Source organism: Dryas octopetala, chromosome 5 (genome assembly GCF_963921425.1).
Source record: "Dryas octopetala chromosome 5, drDryOcto1.1, whole genome shotgun sequence".
Classification (NCBI taxonomy): Eukaryota; Viridiplantae; Streptophyta; class Magnoliopsida; order Rosales; family Rosaceae; genus Dryas; species Dryas octopetala.
In genome coordinates this window covers 17,072,834-17,084,690 of record NC_141370.1, presented here as the reverse complement: position 1 = coordinate 17,084,690, position 11,857 = coordinate 17,072,834, and the positions used below count along the sequence as shown (strand labels likewise).

Here is an 11,857-nt window from a genome sequence, read left to right as displayed (position 1 = left end):
GTGGCTTTTTAAGTGGCTTTTCAAGCTTGTTTCAGAATGACTTATGAGCAACAGTTGCAGATGACAAACCACCAACATGAATGTAAACTTCCTCATCAAGGAACCAACAATCGAGAGGCCAATACTTTAAAATTTACTTCATAACTCACATAATTTTTCGAAACCCTCAATATTTGCAAATTGTAGACCAGTCGAAATGAAAAACCATGTTGAAGAACAGAGATTCCATAAAAGATAGCACGAGTACTACAAACATATACTGCAAGGGTTGCAACAGGTTATTCTACAACAGCAACAAGGTCGTACCTTTGGACATTTTGGACAAGAGCATTTCCATTTGCAACAAGAGCAATCAGGACATGAACAACACAATGGAAAAATGCAACAGTTTCTGCTGCATGAAATATTTTTGCAGCAATTGGATCGGGGACATGAGCAGCAACATCGCCACTTGGGTGTCGGACAGCTGAAACATGAAAGACAGTTACATGAACCGCAAGAACAGCAGCGTGGCATTTCTAGATGAAGAGAGCACCCATCGCAACAGCAACAGCAACAGCAAAGCCACGACAAGCTAAAACAGGGCATTCCACTGCACCACAAACATACTTATGTCATATTTGAGAGTTTATGCATTATGTTTAATTGATAGATTCTGCATCTACAGAAGCAAAAAGAAACTAGCTGAGTTTCTTCTGATGGCATGTTTACTAATCCGTAATCGGATTAGGAGGAATTGGATTGATAAGTAATTGGATTGAAGAGGAGTCAAAATCCGGATTCCCATTGAAACTGTTTACTAAATTATCTGGAATCAGAATAGGAATGGTACCAATTCCATAGAAGTTGTTTACTAATTCACCGGAATCGGAATTGCAACCAATTTGATTACTAAAATGCCCTTGTTTTAAATAAATTATAGAAATAATGTGAGAGTATCATAGGAAAAAAAGTTGGACTCCTGATGGGTTGTTTCTCCAGGAATCAGAATACCTCCCCCCACACAAGAATCCAATTCCTCCAATATAAGGAGTTGAATTTCTGATATCATAAGGGCCCCACTTGTATTTTTATTCCCATATAGTTAGTAAACACATGAGTAGCCCGTAATCGGAATCCAATTCCTTATTTTGATTCCGATTACGGATTAGTAAACATGCCATGAGTTTATTGTATGTAAAGGTCAATATGTTATTAATTGTAGGACCCCGAAACAAATGTTAGTTCCCCGCCTCCACTGCTAATTCCATCAATCATAAGAATGTTAGGCAAGACAATCTTAAAAAGCCTAGAAGTCTTTCCAATATTGAATGAAAGATGTTCGGAGCAAAGCAGACTTTTGATCTAAACTAATTAGCAAGACAACCAGCAGTTAAATGGTGCTATAATAATGTTTCAACTGTTTTTGCATATTGCAGTTGCTGTCTATTACTAAACTCAATTTCATCTTAATGAGCTGAAGGATAATCCTAAAACTCATAAGCTAACATAACTTTTTAAAGGAAAGAAAGGAAAAAGAAAATGGTACCAGAGCCATTTCCAGAAGCGGCATGACCGGCGTTTCTTTCGATTTCTGTTTGAAAGTGAAAAAGAAAAATGCAATAATCATAACCCACATAAGGTACACTAAACTTTAGAAAAAAATTTGTGACTTTTCTCTTACGTAGGTATTAACGGATCTGGGTTTGCAGCCACAAAATCGGCAATCCTGCAAAATAATCATGTTCAATCTATAACACTACATAAAAAGAGAATCACCTTGTTCTTATGTGACTAGGGCAAATAAATTGAAAGAAGTTTCAGTTGAATTCTTTTACTTAAACTTTGGGAACTGTATGCCACACATGGGAACAATAGAAAAACTAACATACTCTTTGCAGCATCTGGAAGCAGGTTGAAGACGTTCAACAGATTTTAGTTCCTCCTGCACAGAAAAAAAAAAATTAATCAAATTGTTATCTCACAAAAGAAACTAAATAGAAACAAATCAAGTAAACAGCAACAACAGGTGAGAGGTAACTTATCAGTAGAAACATGCTGGACTCAAATTATGAAAAGCACCTTCACTCCACTCAGAACAGCAGATTATTTACTTACTAATTCAATTATGCAGTGGAATTATATTATGATAAATATATATGTGTGTGTGTGTGTGTGTGTGTGTGCAGGGGAGAGCTACCACATTAACAACAGCAGGAACCTGATGACAGAAGTTTTAACATGAGATTGAGAGATGGACTGAAAATACATTTTTGGCCCCCCCTCATCTCAGACCCTCATTGGGGACCTATAATTGACCTCAAGTGTTCCATTATTGCAAAAAGGTGGCCTCGAGTAAATCTAACTTTATTGTCTTCCATAAGGATCGTATGAACACAAAGACCATCCCTATCTATTGGTCAAAAAAACTTCATGACTACTATTATTGACAAGCGAAAGATGAACGGGGTATCAAATGAAAGTCAATGAAACCCTGACAAACACTTTTGAGTGCACAATTGACAGGAGAACATAATCATGGACTTGCCTACATTCATCTAACTAATACAATATCACTAAGTCAATTTGGTTAACTGGTCTCTACATTTGAAGATTATGCAGAACAGGTAGCAATAGTTCACAGAGTACAACCTCCACGCCGCTTGCTGCTGGACGGGGTTTGCAGTGTTGAACAAAGATAACTACAGTCAAATCTCACCTGTAGTATAACAGATCGAAAATTTTCCAACCAGGCAACAGAGGAGTATCATTCATTGGATCGACCTATAAGATTACTAGCCAGACACCATCATGTCGTTCAGAGGGTCAGAAACTTTCTAGTCAATTAGTCCATAAAACAGAACAATCCAAAATATTGACATGGTGTATAGCAATTATGATTAGTCTCCACCAAGATAGTTTTAAATGATTTATTCCATGTTTAACTTTAAGCGCAGTGTCAAACCAACAGATTGTCTAGCTTTATGAACACACCCTTTAGTGGAGATTTTCTTAGTCATGATCTTATAATTCACAAAAATGTAAGTCGTACCTTTTCAGTTTTCACATAATGAAGATGAAGCTAATCAAATTAAAAAAAAGAAAAAACTTAAGCTTTTTGCTTCCAATGAAAGAAACAGAAAGCTTTTTCATCCAAGAACGATTTTTTATTTACAGTCGACTACTCAAACACTTCATTAGCTTGTCTTTAAACAATAAAAGACAAAGAAGACTTGCAATCTTGGAATTACCACCTTAACCCAAATCATAATGACATTCCAAGTTTTGATTTTCAACTCGAAGAGACTTTAATATGCAACTCAAACACAGAATTAGCAAATGCATTAACTAGTAAATCACTAAATCTAGCCCCCAGTTACAAACAAATGTGCAACTAGACATATATGCCAAGTAAAATTTAATCTAAACCCACCTCAAGAAAACCAATCTCCCTCTCAAGCATCTGAACCCGGGCCGTTTCTCTGCGCTTGCCGTACAAATCTGGATACTGTGGCGGCGACTTTGGGCACGGCGGCGGCAGCGAAGGCACCGATGCAGAACAACCAGACGGAGCTGCCATTTCTGTCAGACGTTAATTCTCCGGCCACTGGCCCACTGCTACTAGTAGTCCAGCAGTTACCAAAACTCAATTCTTGAATCACCGAACTCAGACCCAGAAATGAAGCAAAGATGGTGAAGATTTCAGAGTAGTACTAGTAGTAGTAATGCTACTAGTACTACTGGTAGCAGTAGCTAGTAACAGAGAGCAGAAGCAGTAATGGGGTAAGTGAAAACAAGAAGCGGCAAATGATGTTAGGTGTGAATGGTATACAAAAGTCAGTGGTAGAGGCAGTAATTAGGGTCTCTGACAAGGATAATTACGACCCAGAACCAGAAATTTTAAAAACAAGGAGAGGGTTGTACAGGGAAATTAAACAGCGGCCCAGAGGGTGCATAAATGCTAGCAGCAGAGCGTATATCATATTGAGCTTTGGAGGAGCAGAGGATTAATGGTGGGTTTGGTTTAAAGGGCAAGTTATAATGAGGCTAAAAAGAATCATTATTGTCACACACACAGAGGCTATGAGTGAATGTTTTCATTTTTCAATTAAGGCTAAAAAGAAAGAAAGAGGTTTCTCGAGGCACAACATCTTTGTGCATGGTTGGTAATAGCCGATAAATAATTCCAAATAAATAATGATAGTGATAATAGTAAAGACGGCTGTGAAAAAAGCCTGCAACTGCAAGTGTCTGTACGAACCCATTTGGCAAAGTTTGAGACTTTGGGAGAGAGAGAATGAGAAGTTTTGATCAAATTTGAGTGAGATTTTGGAGAAACAAGACCAAGAGAAAGAGAGAGAGAGTGTGTGAGTCTCACTGTGGTGCTTTTTTTTTTTTAATATATATTTTTGGTTTTCTTTTTCTTTTTTCTCTCTCTGTGTGATGGGGTGTTGCAGAATTGCAGAGGAAGAAGCGAAAAGCACGATGGGAAGTACCTCAGACCGCACGTGACAGCTGCGTAGGAAAGAGAGAGAAAAAAAAGGTCGTTGCTTGTTTGTGTGTTTGGGCAAAAGAGACTTGACAAATCAGCCCTGATTTTGAGAATAACTATCATCTGGGTAATTTTCATTTCATGTCAAATTTACCTTTACCTTGTACAACAACAAAACATCAACGACTTGTACCCCCATTTTTCCAGTGTTATTAGACCTCGCAAACTTGTACACAACAAGTTAGCACGACAAGATTTTGCACAAAAACTTTAGTGTTCAGATTAAAATTTATTGTGTCGGATTGAAATTATATAGACACGTGATACTAATGAGTTGTTTTTTGTGTTAACCCGCAAAATTCATTTGAATCTATTAAGAATAAAAGTGTTTTTATTATTTAATAGTTTTTTTATTATTCATTTATTTTTTGTTGAAAAATTATAATTTATTTATTTTTTATAATGGGTAAACAAATGTTAATATATGAAATAAATATGGCGGATTGAAATGAGTCAACCAATATTCAATATGTGATTATAAGTAGCAGTCTTAGCGGGTGAAACAAATTATGTTGTACTCACTTATAATTTTTTGTATAGTGTTTGTTTGATATTTTTTCACCCATTAGTTTAATATGTCGTGTTTAAATTTAGTCATTTTTTACATAACATGAACTCGCAAAAACATTACTTGTTGCCAAGTATAACTATTACCAACTGAAGCCTCAACAAGGAAATAGAAAAACATTTACCTACGACGTGTATATACTTCTTGTATCACCCCTTTCATCATATGATAAAAAATATGAAAACACATATAACATACACCGTTTACTTAAAGAAATGGATTGATTTTAAAAATAACTACTATCTAAAGTAAATTTCAAATCATGTCAAATTACCTTTACCTTTGTACCGAAAGAGGAAAATTACAGTTACCTTGTACAACAACAACAGTCAACAACTTTTACCTTTGTTTTGACTTTTAAACTGTCACCAGCTGAAGCCTCAAGGAGGAAATGGGTTATTTCATTTGGGTTTTGGGGCCACCGTGAACAAAACTGACAGTTCGTTTATGGCTTGTTTATATAATATTTTTTACATAATTCATTTCATTAGTTGTTTTTTTTTTTGGTTTTTTGTTCATTCATTTCATTAGTTGTTGGGCAAACTTGAAAGTGAGACATTTTTACCCACCACCCACCGTAGACTGTAGAGCATTTTTTGATACCAGAAATATTCTTGCACCAAGATCTTTCCATGATTTATTTTCTATCCCAAAGTATGGTCTCCTGCATTGTCAGGTACAGCCAGAGATATTTAGCTGAATTCAGTAATTCACCCCATGACCTATATTTGTAGTTAGGGTTTGACACTTGGGCTTCAATTTTCCAGCTAAATTTACACTTAAAGTGGTCCATAAACTCGCACACAACTGGCCCATTAATAGTAGTAAAGCCTCCTAGAGTAGATTCAACCGAAATTTCTCCAAATTTAATTTAATATGCAACCCAATATTTTACCTGAGAAAGATAAATGAGATATGAAGTAGGGGTAAATTTTGTCATATACAGCCATGGTATGGCATATGACCATTTTTTAATTTTTCTACTCTTAAATTTTGACGATTTCTTGTCTATTAATAGCACTTGTCTATCAATGTTATTATGTGATGGTAAACACTAGATGACGACAGTTGCACCTCATCGTGGAATATAACCCAACTCCTTATGAAAAATATGCACTAGCACCATAACCTGTGTTTGCATCAGTAGTGCTAGACATCCCACATTTTTATACCATAATTTCATACCATTTTATGTGGCAACTTACATGGCATTCATGCATTAGATACTAAAAAATAAAAATCAAAATCAAAAAAGAAAAAGAAAAACTTTATCTAGTAAAATAATGACATGTAAGATAGTATAAAAATATGGTATAAAAATATGGTAAATAGCGCATTATTCGTGTTTGCATTGCCGAAAGCACCCTTCTAAGAACTTCCCTATAAAATAGAGAGGAGAGTGGTTTGGGACATTGACATTTGAGATCCACCATTTTCTCTATTTTATAATGCCACATCATTCTACTCAAAAATGATTTTCAATTTTCTCTTTATTTCCATCATATATTAAAATTAAAAATTATTTTCAGAAAATATACCAAACATGGTATGAGTTGATAATTTATATTAATTTTAAGAGGAAATTACAGATTTGGTCCACTTATTTTATACCTAGTTCAATTTTGGTCCATAATCTTTTTTAAGTTCTGTTTTGGTCCACTAATTGTTTCATTTGTTCAGTAAAGGTCCAGATTTGTGACTTTAAATCCTTTGGGTTGTGTTTTCTTCAATTATAATTGAACTATAAGTTATATTTCATCATTTCTTAGTCATAAAAACAAATTTGGAGTATTATAATCTAAAAGAATTGAGATTGGGTGAAGTTTGAAAAATTGACAGTTTCGGGTACCCTACTTTGGGGTCAATTATCTTGAGTTTTAGAATTCCAATTTGAATGATTTTTATATGGTTGTAAAGAAGAAATACATAGCTTTAAAACAAGTATATGTTCGCTGAATTTGGGTGAGATTTGATAGGATAAAAAGCATGCCAAATTTGAGAAAACAAATATGGACCTTTACTGAACAAGTGGAACATTTAGTGGACCAAAACAGAACTTAAAAAAGATTGTGGACCAAAATTAAACTAGGTATAAAATAACTGGACTAAATCTGTAATTTCCTCTAATTTTAATGGGACTAGCATAGCTCACAAATGGAATCAAAAGAGTGAAAGACCTTGTGGGTTCTGACTTCTGAAGATGCAAAAATGACTGACCTTCACGGAACTTAAATCCAATGGTCCAATCCCAACCTCCTTACAAATATACTACTTAGCCACAAAGCAAACTCTGCCATAAAACTATAAAAGTATAAAACCAATAAAAATTAATTAAGGTTTAGCGGTTCCGTACGGTTCTCAACCATTTTTTGAACTCCACGCGCAAATCGGTGGGCGTGAGTACGTTTCTGTAGGAGTGGGCCATCCCCGTGTTTATTCATTCATTCATTCATTCATCAGGGACTGGTGGGTCCTGCTCTTTCCCAAAGTACTACGGCAGAAGAGCGGTCACTGATAACGTGTCGACTGGGCCCGGCTACAAGCCCAATGCAAAGGTACTTGAAATGCTAACGTGAACCGGTGGTGTTCTTTAAGCCCTGTGTAATCATTGTGCCTTTGCTATTACTTGCCCGTGTAAGGGTCCACACGTGTGCCCGCTTTCAGTGACTCTGTTTGGAAATGCGGCAAATGCCTCAACTTCTATTCACATTTATTGTGGTATTGGGCTTAAGGGTCTTAAGAAATTGGGCTCAGCCGGTCTAAGCTCAACTTCTCAAACAAGAAATATTATAAGACTGTCTTGGTTATGAACTTATGAATAAAATTATTTTCAATTATTTTAATTGACTATATACATATGAGACTATGTACTATTGACTATTTTTTTGAAAATCGACTATTGACTATTTTAATTAATATTTATCTAACAGGGATAATGATTTGGCATTACAAATATGAGAGAGTGAGGATTGTGTGAGTGATTCTTTAGTGGAACAGTTGTATCACGCGTATAATACAATATTTACAAATATAATGACATGTGTTCTTATTTCAAGTAAAATTTATAAAAGAAACTCGTGGTGCCGCATTTGATGGTTGTACTATAAATGCGGTCATGGTGTCCCAATTCAAAACCTTTTCATAGTAGGGATATTGAGATACGGGACCCTCCCTCATCTCATATTTGTGATGCCACATTACAATTTCTATTATAGGGAATTTTTTATTCTTTAATAAAAGTAAGACTAATTATGTTTCTAGCATGTTTGGTACATCGTATTAGACTCTGGATAGGAATAAATAATCTATGTCAGTTGTTTGTTCTCCACTTGTATTATTTAATTACATGACTATGTAAACCGGACTAAACTTTTAATACTCTCATTATTTGACTAACTAATACAACCCATACACCTAGGATTAGATAATACACGCTTAATTATAAAGAATTGAGAAAACAAAAACACGCTGAAAATCAACATACGTTATTTTCATTTTCTTCTCCCTAGGATTCTTCTCTGCTATCTTCTCCACATGTTTTTTTCTTCACTTTTCTCCAGGTATCCACCTCTCACTCTCTCTCTCATGCTCTCTCCAATATGCTTATTCTCTGTTTTTCTCTTTCTTTATATATTTCCTCTTCTATGTATGATGTCTAATTATCTTTTTTTTTTTTTAAATTTATTCAATAGATCATTTTATTACATTTTTTTTGGGAATTAGGTTATGATTTTTTCTTCAAACTTTGCTTTTGGGCGGTGTTTTTCTATGTGGTTTGAAGTTTAAGATGTTTACCTTTGGGATATGAGGAGTATGTTGAAATTTTTATGAGATATGAGGAGTTAAACAATATGTTTATTATGTCTTCAGTTTGGATCTTGGCAAATAAAGATGTGCTTCTTTTTTGTCAATAAAGATGTGCTTATATACTATGTAAAACGTATGATCCTAAGTTCTACAATTATGAGAATAAATTTCCTCATGTCCTCTTGTCCTATAGATCTTGGCAAAAACAAAAGAAAAAAAAAATCTAGTCATATGAATCTTGCCAAAATAATGTGTCATATGAATTTTAATTTTCACTAAGTTATCAAAGAATTAAAAAAATAGTATGATCCGCTCCTATCCGTCGGAGTACCAAGCGCAGTATAAATTAGTTGGACTGTTTATCCGGAACAGTACCAAACGCCTGATAATATTCTGGATAAACAGTCAGTACTCTCTGAAACAGATTAATACTATTCGACATAAATTAGTCAATACAGTCCGACGTACCAAACGATCTATAGCATCTGTTAAAATGGTCTAAATAGCAGTACTCCTTGATTTCGGACTTTTCAATTGTTGTTTTGGTCGGTTGGTTCAAAGTGCTAAGCAAATGGCTGAAGATAAGCCAAATAAAAAGCCCTGAGCAGCAGGATCTTGTAAGTACTACGTGGCATGATGTCGTGCTTCCTCCATAAGTATTAGCAATATAGCGTCAGCATAATCAATCATATGGAGTTGAATCCTTTGGCTAATTACTTACGAGGTGATAAAGGATAAGCATCTTTTGTTGCAATGAACTTTTAACGGCAGAGTCCAAGTCCAATATTCAACTCCTCCTAGAAGATGCCTTACCCGAAATAAGAACATCGTGCCTGAAAGTCCTGAGAAATTATTGATGGACTTTCAAATATTCTCTTTTTAGACTTTGAGCTGCCAAACTCAAAAAGGGCTCTAACCCCTTTTGGATTTCAATGTGTAAGTTTGATATAGATGAGTTAGTAGTTATCTAATATGGTATCAGAGTCTTTATGTTGAAGTACCTGCAGCAGCAAACTGTTGATTCCACGCGACCACTCTTCCCTTTCTTGGCTCGTGAACCAATCATCCTCTTCAACAAGCAACCTTCATCTGTGCCATATATACATACATGATACATACATATATATATTTACACATTGCACATATATATTCTTCCACCAGCTGATAGAGATTGTGTATACGCAGAGTCAAAACTTGCCAAACATTTGAATGTAGAAACGACCAAAGCAAGCTAGCTAGCGTTTCTACTTTTCTTAGTCTATCTAGCTAGCTCTCTTTTTTTTTTTTGGTATAAAAAGACCTTTGTACTGCAATAAGACAAGTAACTTGAAGTTGCTGATCATTGGTATAATACTATAGAGAATAGTTGAGAGCAGTAACAAATTAAGAAAGAGATGGCAGCAAAAACCACTGTGATGCCTATAATTAGCAAGATGTATTGTTCCCCTTCTCAGGTTGTGCTTGTAGTAAGGAGGAGGCCACACGCAATAAATGGAGGCGGTTTTGTCGTCACAGATTGCAGCCAGAAGGTTGCTTTCAGGGTTGATGGATGTGGAATTCTGGGCAAAAATGATGAGTTGATTCTGAGGGATGGTGATGGAGACGCCTTGCTTCTCATTCGTCGAAAGGTATTCATGCATATCATCGTTTTGCAACCCCAAAAAAGCAGTTCAATTAAACACACACACATATACACATGCAAAACAAAATGTTATGGTTTGTGCCTTTGTGGCATACTGATGGAGAGAGAGGTGTTGGGGATGCTTACATGAATACATGATGGTTTGGACAGATATGAAGGCAAATGCATGTTTGAATTAATACCCAGAATCCATTCTCTAACATTTTTTCTCTGTTTTCCTCTGCAGGGCTCGATGCTTGAGGCCCTAAGCATTTACAGGAAATGGAAGGGGTATACTTTGGACTTTGAAGGATCACAGGATCAGTCGGTTTTCAGTTTAAAAGAGCCAAACTCATGTTTGGCAAGGACTAATGCAATCACAATCTCCATTGAACCTAAGAAAAACAAAGGAAGGAACTTTGCGATCAAGGGTTATTTTCCTGATAAGGCTTGTAGCATTGTTGATTCTAGAGGCAACACAGTGGCACAGGTAACAAATTCATATGTATTCTTAATTTGACCTTTCTTGGTTGCTAAAAATATTCATGTTCATATTGAATATATAACTTTCTTTGTTTGTGAATTGCTGCTGAAATGTTTAATGTGTGGATTTGCTATTAATTACAATGAAGCACAGATAGGGGTGAATAAGGAGGTGGAGGAGTTGATGGCAAGCAAGGATCTCTACCATGTTGTGGTGACACCAGGCATGGATCAAGCTTTTGTTTTCGGAGTCATTGCCACTCTTGATTACATATATGGTGAATCCACTAGGTGCTAATTCAGATACTGAAGAGTTGCTTTCCTTCGGGTCACATCCAATCATGACATTTGTGCAGTTGAATTTTCTGCATTCGGATATGCTGCTATTGCTCTCTTTTTTTTTTTTTCCCTCAGATTGTTAAGGGATAATTTGTTAGTTGTCCCAGCCACTACTAATTGGGAACTCACTTATTATTTTTTTAAAGCTTGAAGGTGTTTTTGTAACTCTTTGATTGGTAATTGGTGATGATATACTATTTCACATAGTTTGTGCAAATAAGACTACATTTTACTTTTCTCTCTAAAGATACACCACCAATAATTTGCTTGACTGGATAAGGATTACGGCACCACAAGTATTTGAATCTATCTAAAACCTATTTTATGAACCAAATAATTAAAATTTTATGAACCAAATAATTAAAATTTTATCACCAAAAATAAGAATGGTCTTGGATAGTTCTGTAACTTTCAAAAGGCCAAGCACTTGATGTACTCAGCAAAGACAAACGACACATTTGTGTTCAGTTACAAGGGAAGCCAAAGGGGGAGAGGGGATTCAACACAT

At 35.4% G+C, this 11,857-nt stretch overlaps 2 protein-coding genes across 2 annotated transcripts; one reads left to right on the top strand and one right to left on the bottom strand.

Annotated features, from left to right (window-relative positions):
* Positions 1-58: 58 nt before the first annotated feature.
* Positions 59-4,029, bottom strand: AGG3 (guanine nucleotide-binding protein subunit gamma). Its single transcript, XM_086243749.1, has 5 exons — positions 3,413-4,029; positions 1,872-1,924; positions 1,664-1,708; positions 1,529-1,573; positions 59-592 (listed from the first exon to the last, which is right to left on the bottom strand). Exons 1-5 carry the CDS (start codon positions 3,557-3,559, stop codon positions 247-249), a joined length of 636 nt encoding a protein of 211 aa, XP_086099875.1. The 5' UTR covers positions 3,560-4,029; the 3' UTR covers positions 59-246.
* Positions 4,030-10,206: 6,177 nt separating this feature from the next.
* On the top strand, positions 10,207-11,396 carry LOC147285053 (LURP-one-like protein (DUF567)). The gene is made up of 3 exons (XM_086245266.1): positions 10,207-10,534; positions 10,775-11,017; positions 11,165-11,396. The coding sequence occupies exons 1-3, from the start codon at positions 10,301-10,303 to the stop codon at positions 11,306-11,308; spliced, it is 621 nt and encodes a 206-aa protein (XP_086101392.1). The 5' UTR covers positions 10,207-10,300; the 3' UTR covers positions 11,309-11,396.
* The last annotated feature ends 461 nt before the right edge of the window (positions 11,397-11,857 follow it).

Bases quoted from the DNA above. Each gene is read 5' to 3' on its own strand.
- AGG3 (XM_086243749.1), bottom strand. From the start codon at position 3,559: ATGGCAGCTCCGTCTGGTTGTTCTGCATCGGTGCCTTCGCTGCCGCCG. The intron at 1,709-1,871 runs GTATGTTAGTTT...ATTATTTTGCAG, and splicing joins GCTTCCAGATGCTGCAAAGA to GATTGCCGATTTTGTGGCTG. The intron at 593-1,528 runs GTACCATTTTCT...TTTGTGGTGCAG, and splicing joins CGCTTCTGGAAATGGCTCTG to TGGAATGCCCTGTTTTAGCT.
- LOC147285053 (XM_086245266.1), top strand. From the start codon at position 10,301: ATGGCAGCAAAAACCACTGTGATGCCTATAATTAGCAAGATGTATTGT. The intron at 10,535-10,774 runs GTATTCATGCAT...TTTCCTCTGCAG, and splicing joins TGCTTCTCATTCGTCGAAAG to GGCTCGATGCTTGAGGCCCT. The intron at 11,018-11,164 runs GTAACAAATTCA...AATGAAGCACAG, and splicing joins GAGGCAACACAGTGGCACAG to ATAGGGGTGAATAAGGAGGT.